At 47.5% G+C, this 18,355-nt stretch overlaps 3 protein-coding genes across 5 annotated transcripts; 1 reads left to right on the top strand and 2 right to left on the bottom strand.

The window, feature by feature from the left end:
• Positions 1-616: 616 nt before the first annotated feature.
• On the bottom strand, positions 617-5,048 carry LOC120641485. Of its 3 annotated transcripts, none has more exons than XM_039917654.1 (11): positions 4,686-5,048; positions 3,709-4,514; positions 3,477-3,626; positions 3,150-3,368; positions 2,764-3,001; positions 2,243-2,675; positions 1,924-2,119; positions 1,725-1,817; positions 1,367-1,611; positions 1,179-1,254; positions 617-1,033 (listed from the first exon to the last, which is right to left on the bottom strand). In XM_039917654.1, the coding sequence occupies exons 1-11, from the start codon at positions 4,786-4,788 to the stop codon at positions 929-931; spliced, it is 2,664 nt and encodes an 887-aa protein (XP_039773588.1). In that variant the 5' UTR covers positions 4,789-5,048; the 3' UTR covers positions 617-928. The 3 variants fall into 3 exon arrangements, with proteins under 3 accessions (XP_039773588.1, XP_039773587.1, XP_039773589.1); XM_039917653.1 differs by having other exon boundaries at positions 2,764-3,055; positions 4,686-5,044; XM_039917655.1 differs by having other exon boundaries at positions 2,764-3,055; positions 3,709-5,042.
• A 3,955-nt stretch (positions 5,049-9,003) lies between these two features.
• On the top strand, positions 9,004-14,528 carry LOC120641483 (homeobox-leucine zipper protein ROC4-like). The gene is made up of 9 exons (XM_039917651.1): positions 9,004-9,338; positions 9,446-9,687; positions 9,781-9,898; positions 9,983-10,681; positions 10,764-10,865; positions 10,969-11,178; positions 12,697-12,874; positions 12,967-13,337; positions 13,725-14,528. Exons 1-9 carry the CDS (start codon positions 9,237-9,239, stop codon positions 14,076-14,078), a joined length of 2,376 nt encoding a protein of 791 aa, XP_039773585.1. The 5' UTR covers positions 9,004-9,236; the 3' UTR covers positions 14,079-14,528.
• Positions 14,529-14,991: 463 nt separating this feature from the next.
• On the bottom strand, positions 14,992-18,031 carry LOC120641484 (replication factor C subunit 4). Its single transcript, XM_039917652.1, has 7 exons — positions 17,699-18,031; positions 17,505-17,611; positions 17,300-17,401; positions 16,772-16,967; positions 15,768-15,896; positions 15,500-15,694; positions 14,992-15,358 (listed from the first exon to the last, which is right to left on the bottom strand). The coding sequence occupies exons 1-7, from the start codon at positions 17,867-17,869 to the stop codon at positions 15,248-15,250; spliced, it is 1,011 nt and encodes a 336-aa protein (XP_039773586.1). The 5' UTR covers positions 17,870-18,031; the 3' UTR covers positions 14,992-15,247.
• Between the last annotated feature and the right edge of the window lie 324 nt (positions 18,032-18,355).

The following is an 18,355-nucleotide window of genomic DNA, read 5'->3' as shown; positions in this document are numbered from 1 at the left end:
TTTGTGCATGTATTCTTATCTTCACCTTGGGAAACCTTGTCTTGCATTGGTTGGTTGTTAAACAGGAGCAAGCATGGCGTGGTATGTGGTGTTCAGGGGAAGGAAGGCAGGCGTTTACGTGGACTGGCAGGCGTGCCACGACCAAGTGAGTGGGTACAAGAACAACTGTTACCTTAGCTACTCAACACGGGATGAAGCTGTGGCAGCGTACCTTGCATACTTTGGCAAGGGAGAACCATCTACCTCACGAGCACTTGGGGAAGCAGATATGTATGCTCTGCCCCCGCCCGCAGCTGAACTAGGGCGTGAGGGGCTTGCAGAGAAGGTTTCCGGTGCACCGAGGGAAGCAGCACCTGCTACACCTGATAATTTGCTGGTTGTGTTTATCATGGTAGCAATCTTCCTAGTTTTGTGTAGCTATGTCATGAAGTAGTGTACCTGTCCTTGTGCACGCAACCATGTTCCTTGAGTTTGCTTTCGTGTGTGAGCGTCGAATAGGATTATGCGAATGTATTTGAATAAGTACGAGTACTAAAACCATTGTGCTTTGAATCTGTTAGGATAAATCGTACAAGGAAATAAATGAAACATTAAGCGATTTAAAATATAGAAGCCATAGCAGCAGTTTAACAATACTAAAAACATTGGTTTGAGGCACGCACATCATCTAACTTTTGAACAGACATCATGTTTGGAAACACATAGAACTAAGTGAACCGTCCAGCAGTGAACAGGTTAGAACATACACCGAACGGACAACTACAAAAGATTTAAAGGGCCCCGACGCATTCCTAAGACTTCAGATGTACCTAATGCTAGGGCGGAAGCACTATATACACAGGCGTTCGTGCGACAGCCTGCTTGTCGGGACCGGGGGGAGTAATCACAGAAACCAAGCCAAAATGACTCTCTTTCTTAGGGTTGCAATTCATCCTTGCATGACTTGGAGAACAGAAATTGGCAAAGATGCTAGATTCCCTTCGGAAGATAGGATATCAAACATTATAGAATGACGAATTTCTAACATCGAAGCCTGCAAACCAGAACAAATACATTAGGAAAGGGATGTAAAGGCAGTGGAGAATGCATTGAAACAAAACCCAGAGGCACGGGCAGCAAAGAAGAACCAGTACAAATAGATTAAGAAAAATGATGAACAGGGACTGGAGCATGCAAACCTTGTTCGACGGGGCATCCAACTCGACTCCATTGTAATACCTAGCATAGTACAGCATCACAATAGCAGAGTCATACCTGGGCAGAAAAAGGAAGATATAAAATTGTGTCTGGATAAGAAAGATAACAAGAAATCAGGAATGTAATAGTTTGCTTAATGCATTATATCAGAGAGGAATTTAGTTCGTACTGATTAAGATCGAACAGAGGAAGTGTCGGATACAGTAGTTTCCAACAGTCGATCGATTTCAATGTCCAACCATCGAAGAAATAAGACAAACATTTAGCGAGCGAGGAATGGACAAGCTTGTGAATCTCCCTGTGAACAGAAATCCTCACAGAAGTATATGCAGGATCAAGGACATGGACCTCTGAACCATGCATGTCGAACATATAAGCACACCATGCACTCTCAACAATAACAGGCACTACAAACTAGATAGCAAAAGTGTATCAGAACTTATGGCAAACCTGGATACAAAATGTAGAAATCGGCTATGAAGTGAAAACGCGATGTTTCCGGAGCAAAGAACAAAGATAACACGTACCATGCGACAGCTCTGGATACAATAGTCTAGGCCAACAAATTGGTTTAAAACTGGAAGGATCTTTTCAGGATTGTATCCAGCAAGGGAGTTCATCTTGTAAAAAATTATGATAGCGAAAACGTAATTAGGCGCAATGGAAACATACAGATACGGTTACGGTTGGTGCATAAATATTCTGCTGAAATTATTCATGAATTACCGCAAAATCCGATTCCAAGAAATGTCGCCACCGTACAGGGTACCCACAAGATTCGGCAGTACCGTCTAGCTGAGAGAAACGGCGAATTGCGGCATCTACAATATCCGAGTCAGCAGTCTTGCCATCTACGAATGTGTTCAAGATCTCTGAGCCGGTAAGAACAAGGAACCTAGGAAGTGGATGAACCACCCATTCTCTGCATAATGAAATATGGAAAATGGGACATTCAAGAAAAGCAAAAAAACAGGTATGTAACAAAACAAATGACAACTGGGACTATTCGGTACATTTTATAAATGACACATGGGGGCCAACATACCTTCGAATAACATGGTCAACAAGTTCTTTACAGCAATCTATTAGGTGGCCCAGAAATTTCAAGTCGTGAATAGGATGACGATGCACTAATGACCATGAAATACAAGGAGGAGGCTCGACCAATGCTTGCACTTTGTTAAAAGGCTCAGTAATCCATTGCCCATACAGCACCTTACCAGCAGGGTCAATTCCTTCCTCTATGACATGCACAATGTCAAGGATAATACATTGCGCAAGCTGTCTGGTTGCTTCGGTTGGTGACATGTCAGCAAGACCTAAAGAGGGCAGTGTTGAGGCAGCACTTGCAAATCCTTTCTGCTCAGGCGAAAGCATTGGTTGTATTGCAAAAATTAGCTCCTTTGGAGTTTCTTGACCAACAGCTGCTGGAGAAGTATCGACACCTAGATCAAAGGATGGAGGCTCAACGCCACTTCCTGAAATCAAATGGAAAACAACAGGGTAAAGCAAAAGACCAGTAGGTCTGATTGGGCAATTAAGCACATCATTAGCAGGAACCATAACCTAGGATAGCTTTCATTTTTTTTGCAGGTGTTACTTCCGCATCAACAACAGTCCTTTTGATACCCTGAGAAGAATACTTAGGAGGCAGATGACCGGACGAAGTCACCGAGTTCGAGTGTGGTTCAGGGCATGGTTTTTTATGTATCATCTGCAACTTCACTGGACCAAAGTGATCAGATAGCCAGTCTACAAGCTGTGCATTGCGTCGCATAATAGACGTTCTAAGAACAGAAATGTCCTGCATCATAAGAGCATTATGATTCTTCATGTAGTCAGCAAAATAAGTTCTCCCCTGCAACATTTATAATATTATTAGGTTGAAGGGCAGATTTAACATCATAACTACAATAAATAACAAAAACCATGAAAGAACAATGGCAACTTACAAGCCCTGGATGACGCTGATTGATATAAGCAGAAAAGTCAGATGGACTCTTGAAAGCGAAGGAATTATAACATATGGGTTCGACACACTGATTCTGGTTTTCCGGGACCCTTCGTGATGCGGGTGCAAATACACGGCTGACGGGGGAAGGTGCGGTCGGGGTGGCATGAGGAGACTGATAGGTACGCCTCATGTAAGCGGATGTGCCGGCAGGACGTACCTGTATATACAACATAATTAAACCTTTCAAAAAAAAATAAAACAAAGAGATAGTCAAACTATATAAGAAACTTGCAGATGGAATGTTCGATTGCGGACAGTCACATACACCAATGAATCGAGCAAAGTCCTGTTCACCCCTACTAGCACACATAACTGCCATCAACCTCAGTGATTCTTGGTCAAACAGCTTAAGGCGGGGAACAACCTTATGAGCTTTATTCAGCCTATTGAGATCGACATTATCCAGAAATATAATCTGAAAAAAGACGATTAATATGTCAGATAGACAAATACCAATAGGAACATAATAATTACAAGCTAAGCATCAGGACCCTAACTTGTAGGAAATAGTGACACCCAGAGAGCGATGTAGCTCTGCCCCTACTAATAATTTCAGCCCGTATTTTTTGAGCGGCCTCGAGCACATGGCCAAACACATATCGACACCAGTTATACCTATCCAATGATGATGGATTTTTCAGAGCACCCCAAAAATCCAAGTGCACTTGATCATGTTTCACACAAGGTGCTAGCAGGTGACCAATAACAAATACAACAAATGCAACTTTAAATCCATCAATCTCCTGAGTTGATGATTGGTGATCCAGATGCTTCTGAAGAACATATTCAATTCCTTTTATACTACGAGGATCTGACCCAACTAAGCCAATACTTGCCCGTAGCAGATCTATTTGTTCTTCAGAAACAGATGTTGACGAAACATCAATGTCCCCACTAGGAATACCAAGAACAATACCTACATCATCCTCATGAACGTAGATGCGCCTTGACTCGTCGAAAACGAGACAGCTCTCATCAATATCCAATTTACTCAGCAACCAAACTGAAAGCTTGAGATTCAGCTTGCTAATACATGGGATGTCCAGAATACCACCAAAACCCGTTTGCCTAACGATTTCCTTCTTAAACTCGCTCATCTTAGAGACAAGAGAGAAAACTGACTTGGGCGAACACCGATTTGTGATGCTCGCAGAGGAAGAAGATTCATCATCACTTGAATTGGGGGAGGACGGCGTCACGGATCCACCACCGACAGACCTTCCAGGAGGAGCGGACGATGAGGGACGCCTCGATATGGACGGGAACTCAGGTACCCACTTCTCATCTCGCTCGACCACCATTCCTAACCAGCGGGGAATCGCAGTGAAAAGCTCAGTAGAGGGAGCCGCTAAGACATGGGCGGCTCAGCAAAAAGTAGAAGAACCCAAATGCGTGTATACAGTAAGTCTAAATGTGTACCGAATAAAACACTAGAATAACAATACTACTAAAATGCAACCTCACTTTAACTTACTATAAAACCCTAAACCTGTACTTGCATGTCCCCTTTGCCAGGATCGGCGTACATTCATGTACCCCGCGACTGCCAGCCTTCCGTGAAATATCAGAAAAAACATTCGTACAGGCAAAACAGCGAAAAAATACCAGCCACATGTTTCATCGAGACACCAGGGCCACAAGTTACCACAACAATGGGCGCCGGCAAAAAAATATAAACAACATCTATCACCGCAACCAAGGCAAAACAGTACACCTATGCCGCGAATTAAACTCCTAGCTGCTGCCAGCTTTAACCTGCCAAAGGTGTATAACCCAGGCCGGAATACGCATTCAAAGAAATTCGAAGTCCATGAATACTTCCATATGGGACAAACAATCACACATCTCGATACATAATCAGCGCCCTGGATAACAGATTCACGAGTAGCCAGTCACAAAACAGAGTTTTCGTATGGCCTGCCGCCTACATGCCGGCCAAAATGAGCCGAGCCACAGTTGTCTAGGATAGTCCAAGCGCTTCTGATCGGTCACGATCTCAGCATACCGGTGCAGACTTTGTGCGCACAAACGACACCGGAGACCTTTATCCGGGCCTTTTTGTTTTTTTTATAATTGGCCTTTTTGGTTTGGCATCCCACTCCAATCAAACGGTGTGTCGGTGTCCATGCGTTTCTTGCATTGGGTCCGCTACCTTTTCTTCCTCCGCCTGCTTTCCCACACGGTTCGTCAATGATAGGTTCGCCAATGTTCTTGGAAGCTTGCACGAAGTAGAAACCCTTGCTCGACGAAGAAGCACCGGTCCCTATCGCGTTGAACCGGCCACGCCGGCACCTCGCGTCCTTGGACTCGCGGTGCGTGTGCACACTGGATCGACTAGCGTGGATCATTGGGCGGTCGCAGACAGACTTTCTTGGAGCTTAGAAAACCGACGCGACGCACAGCCAAAGAAGAGGCCATCTATCTATAGATTCTAGACCGCGCTCCAGTACGTCCAGACTGAGACTGAGCAGTGCCGAACGAGTTCTGCGTCCGCAACAGGTGTGTGGTCGGCTTGGTCTCACGTTGACAGGAGGGGCGAAAGGTAGTCGACGGCGAGCTGATCGATGATGTTGAGAGCAAAGGGCCGGCGGGGAAAGAGACCTCGATGAGAAGGGCAGAAAGGCGCCGGTTCCTGTCGAAGACACTCGCAGCCTCGCAGGCAGCAGCACCTCGTGGGCGTCGCGGCTTGCGACTTGCGAGCACCCGGAAACGGACGAGGCGGGGCTTCTGCTGTGCTGTGCTGCCTCTTCGTGAGCGGACTCACCTGCATGACCGGACAGTGACATGGACATGGTACGATTCCAGTTTTCGCTGTAGGTTCAATTCGAACTCTCCATTCGGCTGGTAAAATGCCGGCGGATTTCGGCTGATTCTGTCTGCACTGACGTGATTTTAGTTCGTGCTCATTGTTCTTTTGGAGCTCTTTTCTAGTTTTCATGAGAGAAATACAGTATAGGAGCTAGGTAGAAAATGATAGTGGCCCTGTTTGGTTGGTAGTAACACAAGTAGCATAAAAATTTTGATCAATAATTAGAGGTACTAAATAAAGGTAATTCGTAAAACTAACTCCACAACCCTGCACTACTTCGCGAGATGAACCTAATGAGGCCTTTGATCGCACGATTAGAGCATGGTTACTGTAGCATCACTGTAGCCAATCATCGATTAATTACTGTCATTAGATTCGTCGTGAAAAGTTATACCCATCCGTGAAAAGGTTTTGCAAATAAACTTCGTTTAGTACTCCATGCATGTAAGATTCTTTTCTCGGGAATTGTGTGTGCTACTCGTGCTAAACAATCAAACAGGGCCAGTGATTAGAATGTAGAATTGTAATGGCTCACATGGTCTTTTTTTTCCTCCTCACCCAATTTTTTTTACCATTGGATCAAGATCTGGCTCCTTCCATGCACTATTCATCTTCTTCCTACAGCGCTGCCACCCCACATCCCCGGCCGCGGGCGCCGGGCCTCGCTGCTGCTATGGCCTTCGTCACCCCCACGTCAGCCTAGCACAACTGGCCTTCTCCCCCATCCGTCCAGCGAATTTTTTTTATTTTAATCTTTTTTTAATTTAATATTTTAATAATAGCTCATACAGATCAAAATTTTCAAGAACTAGACCTTTTGGTCGCGCCTAATCTCATGGCGCGACTCCCTGAAGGGTCACGCAACATGCTTCGGCGCTACCAAACTGCCACACCGGTACACGCGTGCCAACGGTCTTGACGTGGCAAGGCTGAGTCGCGCCACATGCTTTGGCGCCATTGAGTCACGCCATGCACTGTGTCGCTACTCAGCCTAATATAGGTTCACCCGGCCAGCTTTCTCTTCCATCAACTCACATTCTTTTTTCCTCTACTCCTCACCCGACCTGACTTTCATGGCGCCGCCACTCCTCTTCTACATCCATTCCATCCTCCACCCGATTTGAAAGGGAAACGGCCATGTTTGGATGAGGGGTGAAAATATTTTGATGATAGAGAAACGATGATTTGACCACTAATTAGGGGTATTAAATAAAGTCTAATTACAAAATTATCTCCACAACTATGGTACTGTAGCAGTTGCTCTAGTTAATGAGGCCTTAGACTGCATGATTAGAGGACGATTGAGCACGGTTACTGTAGCATCACTGTAGCCAATAATGATGAAACTTGGCTCATTAGATTCGTCTCGAAAATTTACACCCATTTCTAAAAAGATTTTGCAAATAGACTTCATTTAGTACTCCATGCAGACGTTCGTCTTTTTTTTGCAATGGTAACCAAACATGACCAAAGGTAAATTTATCCTCGAAGGTAACTCCTCCGTTCGAATCGCCATCCAAGAAGAGGCAACAGTAGCAGCCAGCAGTGCAGTGCAGGACCCCGTCCTCGTCGGCCATGCCATCCCGGCCTGTTCCGCACGCGTCACCACGGGATGTCACCAGCCCAGTCCCGTCGCTCAGCTAGTCAGCTCGTCGCCCTCCCACCACAGTACCACCACCGCGCCACCCCGCGCCGCACGCCTCGGCTACTACCCCCGGCCAGCCTTGCATTTATGACGGAACCCCTCCCGCCGGTGAGTCAGGTCTCTGCTGACAGGCGGGGCCGACTGACCCGTGGGACCACCAGGTCGTCTCTGCGTGTGTTCCCAAGCCCAAAGACACTAGACACCGACGAATTCGCCCGCAAACCTCCCATACGTCGGATCTCATCACACGGCCCACACCGGCGCACGGCTCTTCCTTCCCCGCTGGCACGTGACCCCACGCACGGGTCGGGGTGGTCACGCCGCCCGCTCTCACCCGACCCGCACAGGAGCACAGTGCCGCAGCATCACGGCCCTGTTTGGTTTGTTTGCCATAAAAAATATCGCAAACTTTGATTAATAATTAGGGATATTAAATAAAGTTAATTTACAAAACTAACTTTACAATTTTGCACTATTTTGCTAGACGAATCTAATAAGATCTGTGGCCGCACAATTAGAGGTTAGTTACTGTAATATTATTATAACTAATTATCGATTAATTACCGTCATTAGATTCATCGTGAAAAATTACACCCATCTGTGAAAAAATTTTACAAATAAATTTCGTTTAATACTTCGTATATGTAAAATTTCCCTTTGCTATAGGCAGAACCAAACAGGACAGCTACCCAACCCCGAACCAGCCCTGCAACTGAAACCCACCCTGGCTGGCGCTCCCTTTCCGGTTTGACTCCGGCGTGTCCCCTCCGCGCAGAAACAAACAAGGAGCCGAGCCGAGCCGCGCGGCGCGCGAGGAGGCCCGGCAGAAAGCCTGGCTCTGGCTGGTTGGGGTCGGAGTCGGACGCGGCGGGCACGCAGCTGGCGGTCGCCGCCGGCCGCGCCCTGAGCACGGACCACGAAGCCGCAGCACTGCAGCCCGGGACCGCCGGATCAGCGGGCGGTGGCGTCGCGTCCGCCGCGCGTAACCGTAGCCTGTGCCGCCGGGCCAGGGCCGCCCCGGCCGGACCCGCGCCGGGCGCGAGTGCCATGCAGGCGCAAGCGAACAAAACCCCCCGCCCCCTTTTGACTGCCGCGCCCGCCGCCCGTGCGCGTCCACACACGCGACGCTTGCACTGACTGCACGCACATTCCTTCCCATGGACTGGAGTGCTACTGGACTGTTCGCGTGCTTGGCTCTTTGACGGTTTGACCCCCCAGTCACACCTGGTGCTTAGCTTAGGGTTTTCTGTTTTGATCGGCCATTAGTGTGCCCATACTCGGTGACCTGGCGAGGCGAGAAAGAAGACACTGGAAAGTCTTTTGCCGGGCCGGTGCTGCGACGACCTGGGTGATGTGTGCGGGGAGACTCGAGGTCGAGGTGCGGATCCGGGCTCGGTAGAACTTTTCGGGACTAGAAAAGGGTGAGGCTGCCAGGGTCCGAGGCGCTGCTGCAGCTGCTGCTCCTCTCCTCCTCGTCGCCTGCTCGCCTGGCTCCCCGCTTCTCCTCCCGAGTCCCGACGCCAAGGGGAAGGACGGAAGGGCGCGACGGCGAGGAGGTGGAGCGGGAGGGCATGAGCTTCGGCGATCTCCTCGGCGGCGTCGGGGACGCGGCCGCCGTGCCGTACCCCCCGTACGGCGCCTTCGCGTCCTCGCCGGCGCTCTCCCTGGCCGTGGTACGTACTGCTGCTACATACGCGCCCTTTTTTTATTTCGTGAGATTCGTCGGGCGCGGTCGAGTGATTCGGGAATGCGCGCGTGTTACGCGGCTGATTGGTTGCAGGCCGACGCCGGGCGCCGCCGCGACGGCAGCGGTGAGCGGGCGGGTTCGGTGCCCCGAGGCGGCGGCGGCGGGAACGCGAAGGACGCGCCGGAGGCGGAGGATGACACCCGGTCGTCGCCGATGAGCGGGCACCTCGACGTCGTCCTGGCCGGCGGCGGAGAGGACGGCGAGGGTGGCAACCCGCGCAAGCGCAAGAAGCGGTACCACCGCCACACGCCGCACCAGATCCAGCAGCTCGAAGCGTGAGCGCTCCCCCCGCCTCGACCGATTCCTCGCCTTCTCCTGCGCTTGCGCGTGCCCTCCGCTGTGCTAATGCGTGGAGGGTTGTGCCGCAGGATGTTCAAGGAATGGCCCCATCCGGACGAGAAGCAGCGCGCCGACCTGAGCAAGCGCCTCGGCCTGGAGCCGCGGCAGGTCAAGTTCTGGTTCCAGAACCGCCGCACGCAGATGAAGGTAAGCGGCTTGCTTCGCGCTGTTGGTGCAGTGCTGCTGGGCTTGACGCGAGCTTTCGCTTTTGCATGGGGCTCAACTTGGAAGAACCAAATGGAGCGGCACGAGAACACGCTGCTGAAGCAGGAGAACGACAAGCTGCGCGCCGAGAACCTGTCCATCCGGGTGGCCATGAGGGACGCGGCGTGCAGTGGCTGCGGTGGCCCAGCGCTGCTCGGGGAAATGTCACTGGAGGAGCACCACCTGCGCCTCGAGAACGCGAGGCTCAGGGACGAGCTCACCCGAGTCTGCGCCCTCACGGCCAAGTTCATCGGCAAGCCCCTTTCTCCCATGGCGCTGCCGCCCGTGCAGCAGCCGCATCCCATGCCAGGCTCGTCACTGGACCTTGCAGTCACTTGTGTTGGCTCCGTGCCACCAAGCACGATGCCTGTCTCGACGATCTCCGAGCTTGCTGGCAGCGTGTCAAGCCAAATGGGCACGGTTATCACGCCAGTGGTGACTACGCCACTGGCAATGGGTAGTGGTGACAAGTCCATGTTCGTTCAGCTTGCAATGAGGGCCATGGATGAGCTTGTCAAGATGGCTCAGATGAATGAGCCGCTGTGGATTCCAAGCGTTTCCTCACCTGGTTCATCAACCATGGAGACGCTGAACTGGAAAGAGTACTCGAAGACATTTTTGCCATGCGTTGGGGTGAAGCCTATTGGTTTTGTGTCTGAGGCCTCTAGGGAGTCTGGCATTGTCAACATTGACAGTGCTGCTCTTGTGGAGTTCTTCATGGATGAGGTTCTGATCGTGCCACAATAGGCCTTCGTTTTGCTATTGCCTGTATATTGAACTGACATGGTTCCTTGAATTGTTGCCACAGAGATGGTGGTCTGACATGTTCTCGTGCATTGTTGCCAAGGTGTCAACTATTGAGGAAATATCAGCTGGGGTTGCGGGAAGCAGAGATGGTGCATTGCTGCTTGTGAGTGTTGAATGGTCTCTAGTGTTGGATTGATCATAACATTATATTCTCTTCCAGTGGTTAAGCACAACATCTGCATGTTTTCTGTACCATTTTTCCACAGATGCAGGCAGAGCTACAAGTGCTTTCACCTCTTGTCCCTAGAAGGGAGGTGACATTTCTTAGGTTCTGCAATCAGCTTGCCGAGGGCGTGTGGGCTGTAGTGGATGTTTCCATTGATGGACTGGAGAGGGATCAGTGCCTAGTTACGAGCGTGAATTGCCGGAGGCTGCCTTCGGGTTGTGTGGTGCGGGAGACCCCAAATGGCTGCAAGGTACATCATAGCAATTCGTTTACCTCATCTTGTGTGTGGAAGACTTCAGGTAGGTTTATATTTAGTGTCTATCAAATCCTTTCAATGCCGTCATCCCTAATTTCCAATGCCATGGCCTAGTATATCAGTCACTTCTCAAAATAACCATATTAATTGCTGAGATTTTCTACTCGTAGTCATAAGGATCATCATTGGTTCCAATTCTCCATGTCCACCATGACACTGTTGAACAGAATACTAAGTGTTGTTTGGTAGCGTTCCAAGTGTTTTTTGTTAGTTTATTGTGCGCTGAGAGTCATGCGTTATAGTGTTCACAGGTCATGGGTAGGCCCATGTCCCAATAAATTAATCGCTGTACGAGCGCACCACCCAATATTAATGGATTTGGTCAGCGGGGAAGGGTTTAAAGAATTGATTTCAGATTAATTAACTGATTTTCTAGATCTAACACTTCTCCCCAAGCATGCTCCCTTGCTTTTGTTTATTCAGGAGCTCCATCCAAGGGGATCAGATACTTCTACTCCTGGGATTGAGCCCCTTGGGTAACTTCTTGTCCGCAGTTTAACCCATGTGTCTCCTCGTAGAAACTTAGGCCAGTTCTTTTATTGTTCAACCCAATGAAGAAAAGTCATTTCCTCGGGTTTGACATCTGAGCTTTGTCTGATCTTGAATCTGAAATGCACATCTGTCCACGGATGAGTGGCTGCTTTTCAATTATTTTGACTTGAAATGCGTTCGAGAAAAAAATATTTTGACTTGAAATATCAATCAAATTCATCACTGATAGAAATATAAGCTCTTGATTTATGGGAAGCTTGAGCATTTTTGGCCCATCAAATTCATGCGATCTCAAATCACAACATATCAATAAGAACTCATAAGCTCATAAGGCGTGGTAGTTACTTTATGAAGAATATACTTTTGCATTACTTTATGCCATTCTAGCTGCATATTGTTACTCGTTAGGAATTGATAATTAAAATATCCTGATCAGAATGATGTCAGAGGTTGTGCCCAGACCACATGCAGAAAGATCTGCTGTTTCTTGTCAAATTTAAGATGCCGGCACCCTATGCAAGATATCAAGTTTCCTTATGTTCTTATTTCATCTGTATTGTTTGGGTTCAACTTTTCTTCATTTCATATTTGTTCTTTTGTTGAAACGTGGGTGATGTGTTTCCTTTAGAACACTGTGTTAGGGTATGCTCCTGTGATTTATTACAATGTAAGCATTCAGTGGAAGTTGTGGGCCATGGGGCCAGACATAGGTTAGCATTTCAAGGCAGTGTTTATAGTCAAACACGTCCGTTGTGTCCCTTTAATATTGTAAACCCTCGCCAATACTGAGCTGCCAAAAGTCAAAATATGGTTTATTTGGCTCTGTTTAACTGGTACCCGCCGTAGCCTGCCGTGTGGTAGAATTGTATTGCATACCTCCCCTGGTGTATTGCATCTCAAGACATTTACATGTGGGCATGCTTTGATATGCTAAACGATGAAGTTACACTTACACTGTAGGTCACTTGGGTTGAGCATACAGAATATCATGAGGCATCCGTGCACCAACTTTACAAGCCTCTTCTGCGCTCTGGCCTCGCCCTTGGTGCAGGGAGGTGGCTTGCAACCCTGCAACGCCAGTGCGAGGGCTTGGCCATCCTCGTGTCATCAGTTGCAGTGCCAGAGCATGACTCATCAGGTATAGAAAATTTTGTGACACATAAGATCTGTATGGGATTCCTTGTGTTGCATCCTGGAAATAAAATGGCAAATGTTTTACTCTTTCCACAGCTGTCCCACTGGAAGGGAAACGAAGCTTGTTGAAGTTGGCAGAGAGGATGATGGAGAACTTCTGTGCAGGGGTGAGTGCATCATCCGCTGAATGGAGCAAACTGGATGTCTTAACGGGCAGCATGCGGAAAGATGTTCGCGTCATGGTACGGAAGAGTGTGGATGAACCCGGTGTGCCACCAGGTGTGGTGCTCAGTGCCGCTACAGCAGTCTGGATGCCTGTGACACCTGAGCGGCTCTTCAACTTCCTTCGCAATGAGGAGCTGCGTGCTGAATGGGACATACTCAGCAACGGTGGCCCTATGCAGCAGATGTTACGCATTGCCAAGGGGCAACTGGATGGCAACTCTGTAACTCTACTGAGAGCTGATGTGAGTATATCCTGTGACACATCTTGCTGATTACACTTTGTACATTTGTCATGCTTGTTCATAAGTTTTCCAATGATAGAGCATGTAGATATGGGTTGGACTCAGATGTTAGTGCCAAATGATGTAAATGATGAAACTTAGGCTCTGAAGCAATGATCTTAACTGGCCATCTCTAAGTAACATTACTAGAGAGATTAGTGCAAAGATATAGCAAGAAAATCTGTCAGGTATTATAGGATCCATCCCAACAGTAAAGGTTTAAAATTCACAGTTTTGTATGTTTTTGAGTGATGGATTTCCTCAAAGTACAGTAGAATTTTATTGTTTCTGCATGTTACCACTGATGCTATAATATTCTATCCTTAATGGCTTGCATTATGTTTACAGCCTACAAACACCCACCTGAACAGCATCTTTATTCTTCAAGAGACTTGCACCGACAAATCTGGTGCGATGGTTGTGTACGCCCCAGTGGACTTCCCGGCAATGCAGCTTGTGATGGGTGGAGGAGACTCCACATATGTGGCACTCTTGCCGTCCGGTTTCGCCATTCTGCCTGGTGGGTCCAGTGCTGGTGGAGTTGGGCACAAGACAAGCGGATCACTGCTCACGGTTGCATTCCAGATCCTTGTCAACAGCCAGCCCACTGCAAAGCTCACCCTGGAGTCAGTTGACACTGTGTACAGCCTCATCTCCTGTACCATCGAGAAGATCAAGGCCTCGCTTCACTGCGAGGTCTGAACTTGGGAGCAGGAGACTTTTCCCCTGGAGGGAACATCTGGTGACCAGCCTGAGTCAAGAACGAACCGCGAGAAACACTAGTGACCTTTGCTAGGTGGTACGGACCGACGGGGTGGTCCGCAGCACAGAGCAATGGTGGTGGTTCGGGTATTGACTCGGCCTCTCCCTGCCGCTGTTCTCTGTGGTGGCAGTGGATTTTGCATTTTGGAAATTTCAGGACAGGTCTGGAGTCATCTATGTTTTTTTGTTGGCTGGCTCATGGTTTTTGGTATCAAGTTGGTTTTTATTTAGATGTCAGCACCCCCGATTTATGTTTCTGCTAGGTATAGTCTGGCGAGCTCGGTCAATGTCTGACAAAATGCGGCATTGTATTGTGAGACTCAGATCACTATTTATATTAACATGGAATAGTAGTAAGAGAAGCACCGAAGCAACAGTTTTTATGCTTTATGGACGTGTTGTTTGAAACAAAATTCCTGATTTGATTATGGGAATCGACCCATTTTGGGACCGTGTCTCAGGTTTGCAAGTTTCCACCTTGCACGAAAGAGATGGTTATGGGACACTAAGACAGCAGTGTCTGATATCAAATGCTCCAGCATTTGATGACCTGCGGCTTTCTTCCAATTCCCTCGGCTCAGGTACCGAATAGCTCTCCTGGCTCAGACGACCGGCATGAGATAAATCTATATGCTACTCCCCGAAGCCCACGTGATTTGATAAGGACCATACTACGAACAGAGGTGGTAGATGCAGAACTTGCCCTGTAAGTGCACCGAGTCGGCAAACTCCAGGTTACAGCTATCAGATATGCTGTCAAAACCTTCAGTTGAACCAGCATGGCCAGCCTACTCGAGTATTAGGTACTAGCACAACAGCAGAGCGCCAGAGCAGAGCGCCAGAGCCCGTGAGATGGTAAAAACAATATTTGAGGCAGCAGCAAACAATCTGTGCGAACAAGGATGGGAGGCGTGCCTCAGCTAAATGTTTCACACTGGATAAGCATGATAGACTGATAGTTGTTCACTTCATAAGGTACTATCTTACAGACTGAGATACACGACGGCTGTAGTCACAAGACATGCACACCAGTAGTGTTAACAGAAATAACTAGGTTGCCATGTCAGCACAGCTCGACATACCCTATTACCACCGGCAACATGATCTGTTCAGGGAGCTTTTGCAGTTTCTCTCACCAGTGCAAACTTCGCAAGTAGGCCAGAAAGCTGAAGGAATGATCCAACACCATCGCAGATTCTCATATGCGCAAATCCTGTTTCCTGTGCAAACAAACAGAATACTTTGTTCAACATAGGAGAAATCAATTGCATCTTCAAAAGTTCCAAGGCTGTAACACAGCAGGATCCAGATCCATTCTACTTGTATCTTTTAATAAAAAAGTCACAAGGTTGTGAAATTACCTTGAGCATTTCCAGCTTCAGATATTCAGCCATGTCATAGTTCTTGACAACTCGGAAGAGAGTAGTGATAATGTCAGTAGGAGAGTATCCCAAATCATAAAGTTGCTTCAGTGCAGAGCAGGCCTCGTCAAACTTTCCATCAAGCACATTTTTCACCATGTTCTTGACACGTAAGGGATGTGGCTGATCGCATACCTGGGACCAACACAGTGTTACTATCAACTGAACAAATATTGAACATGCAGAACAGGATAAGTTGAGTATTAACCTTGAACACATTTTCTTGATTAACAAAGCGGAAACCACTAAATGTAGCTTGCAGGTTGTTCAAAGCTTGTCTCATGTCACCATCAGCAGTAAATATGATAGCTTCAAGCCCATCTGGCACATAAGGAACCTGATTGCACAATAAAATATAAATAAATGAAATTAAGTGTGGAGCCTGGACCTGCACAACAACACACGTGAACAGTAGGGACAAAACCCAGCTTCATTGTTTTACATTCAAGCAAAGAGAGCATCAACTAAACCACCCCTGGTCTCTCAAAATTTGAACAAGATATCGCAAACTATTTAACTTACATGCATCAAGTAAACTTATATAGTTGTCTATCAATCTAGGAAGCAAATATGTTATTCTGATGGAATAGCTGAGCACATCGAGTTTTGTTTTGTTTTACTATCAGTTCTGTAAATTGACAGTGCAACTCATATGTAAACTTTAGTAATACACAGTAATTGGCCATAGATACCTTAAGGATATTCTAAATATAACGTGGAAAACTATAATAAAGGATAGGGCGCAAGCATATCTTCATGGTTACACAAATGAAACATAAACATATGTAGGGCAAAAGCAAGTGACTCTCTTAAGTTGCAACAGGTTACAGGTGATAAAGCTATATTAAAGTTCACATAAATACCACGAACAGGGACAATAAAATGTTTCTCAAAACCATAACTTGTTTTACCCGATGCAACCAAGGTTGCATTCATAGGTAAGCCCTTACAGTTCAAGACTTACAATATATGTTCTCTTTTACTTTCATCTAGAACACTAGGACCATCTACATTCCACATGTTTGAGTTTGGCCAATACAATTTGTAAAGGTTAGTACTTTTGATGATAGATCTACTGATATCATCTTCGTGACAAACCAAAAATTCTTTCAGTGTATTGTAGTGGTGGCCAATGTATAAAAGGTTGACCACATGAATTCTAGTATAGTAGTATGAAATCTCTTGTGAACCGAAGTAGCACCCAAACATTACCTTCTCAGCCGCCACAACAATCATGAGGCGGCCAAGGATCTCCTGATCAGAGAGCCTTGAGAACCTGACAATAGCACAGCGACTTTGAATGGGTTCGATTATCTTAGACGAGGTGTTGCACGCAAGTGCAAATCTAGTGGTGTTGGAATAGATCTCCATTGTTCTTCGCAGAGCTTGCTGTGCTCCTGATGTCATGCTGCACACAGCAGAGTGAGGTTAAACACATACTCAAATACTCAAACAATGAGATATGCACTCGCATATTAGAGAAATATAGGCTCAAAACTTTCAAACTTCTATTTGAACTCCACGGAATAATGAAGTACAAATGAGTCGCCACAGGGTTTACCCATTGCCTAAGTATAGCAACTAAGAAAAAGAAAAGACTAGTACTAAATTTCCAAACAACAACTGATGGTGTAAGAAATAGCTTATAAGTTATAACTAAACATTCTCTCTTTTTCTAAGTGACTGCCCCCATAAGGCCATAACATGATGAATGACTGGAACCACTCTGGATGGCGTTACCTGTCAGCCTCATCCAAGATCACAATCTTGTGCCGCCCTGGCTGCAGAGTGACCTTCTTCTGCGCAAACATCTTGATCTTGTTCCGCACCACATCCAGCCCCCTGCAAAAGCACGAATCGACCATCATGCATCCAATCCGCACACTACCAAAGGCGGCCCCGAATCGCAAAAACAAAACAAAAAAAATGTCACGACGGCAGCAACCTGTCGTCCGAGGCGTTGAGCTCGAGCACGGCCTCGCGGTAGCTGGGCCCAAGCAGCTCGTGGGCCAGCGCCAGAATGCTCGTCGTCTTCCCAGTCCCCGGAGGACCCTGCGCGAAAGGAAAGGGGAAAAGGGGGATGAGCTACGCTGTTCCCGGCCGCTGCGCGGGTAAGGTGCTCGAGGAAATGTCGCTTACCGAGAGGATGAGGTTGGGCATGTTGCCGTCGCGGGCGATGACCTCCAGGCGGGCGACGGCGTCGGAGTTGCCGACGACGTCCGCCACGCGGGTGGGGCGGTACTTCTCCACCCATGGGATGTCATAGGTGTCGGCGGGGGCAGGCGCGGCGGCGGAAGAGGAGGCGGCCATGGCGCGCGGGCGGGTTGCAGTTGTGCGGCGGGAGGGGGAAACCGCGCGATTGTGGAGGGAAAATTGCGGGATTGGCGAGAGCCTGCGGCGCGAGGGTTTGTGTTCGCTTCCTGGATCATCCCAGTGGACGGCTGAGATGAAGCAAACATGGATCTTTGGTATGTTTCGGAAGCTAGGTTCTTTTGAGTGCTACTATTGGACTGTTTTACTTATAGAAAATAATATACTCCTTTCATAAATTCGAAAAAGGTTGTTACTCTATAAAATTTAGAAAAAAAAGTATGGAAAATAACATAAGTTTTTCTACCTACATTTACTCCATCAGTTCCTCGCATACGCTTCTCAAAGTTATTATTAACTGTGATTAACAGCTTGAACCCTCTCAGTTTCTGGACTGTTAGAATTTTTGGAGCAATTGAACCAACAAAAGTGCATAAAATAATTTTTTGTGCTAAATCTATTTTAAATATAAATATTACTAATTAT

This window comes from Panicum virgatum, chromosome 7K (genome assembly GCF_016808335.1).
Source record: "Panicum virgatum strain AP13 chromosome 7K, P.virgatum_v5, whole genome shotgun sequence".
Taxonomy (NCBI): domain Eukaryota; kingdom Viridiplantae; phylum Streptophyta; class Magnoliopsida; order Poales; family Poaceae; genus Panicum; species Panicum virgatum.
Note: the sequence above shows the minus strand (reverse complement) of the source record. Positions and strands in the feature narration are given on the sequence as shown.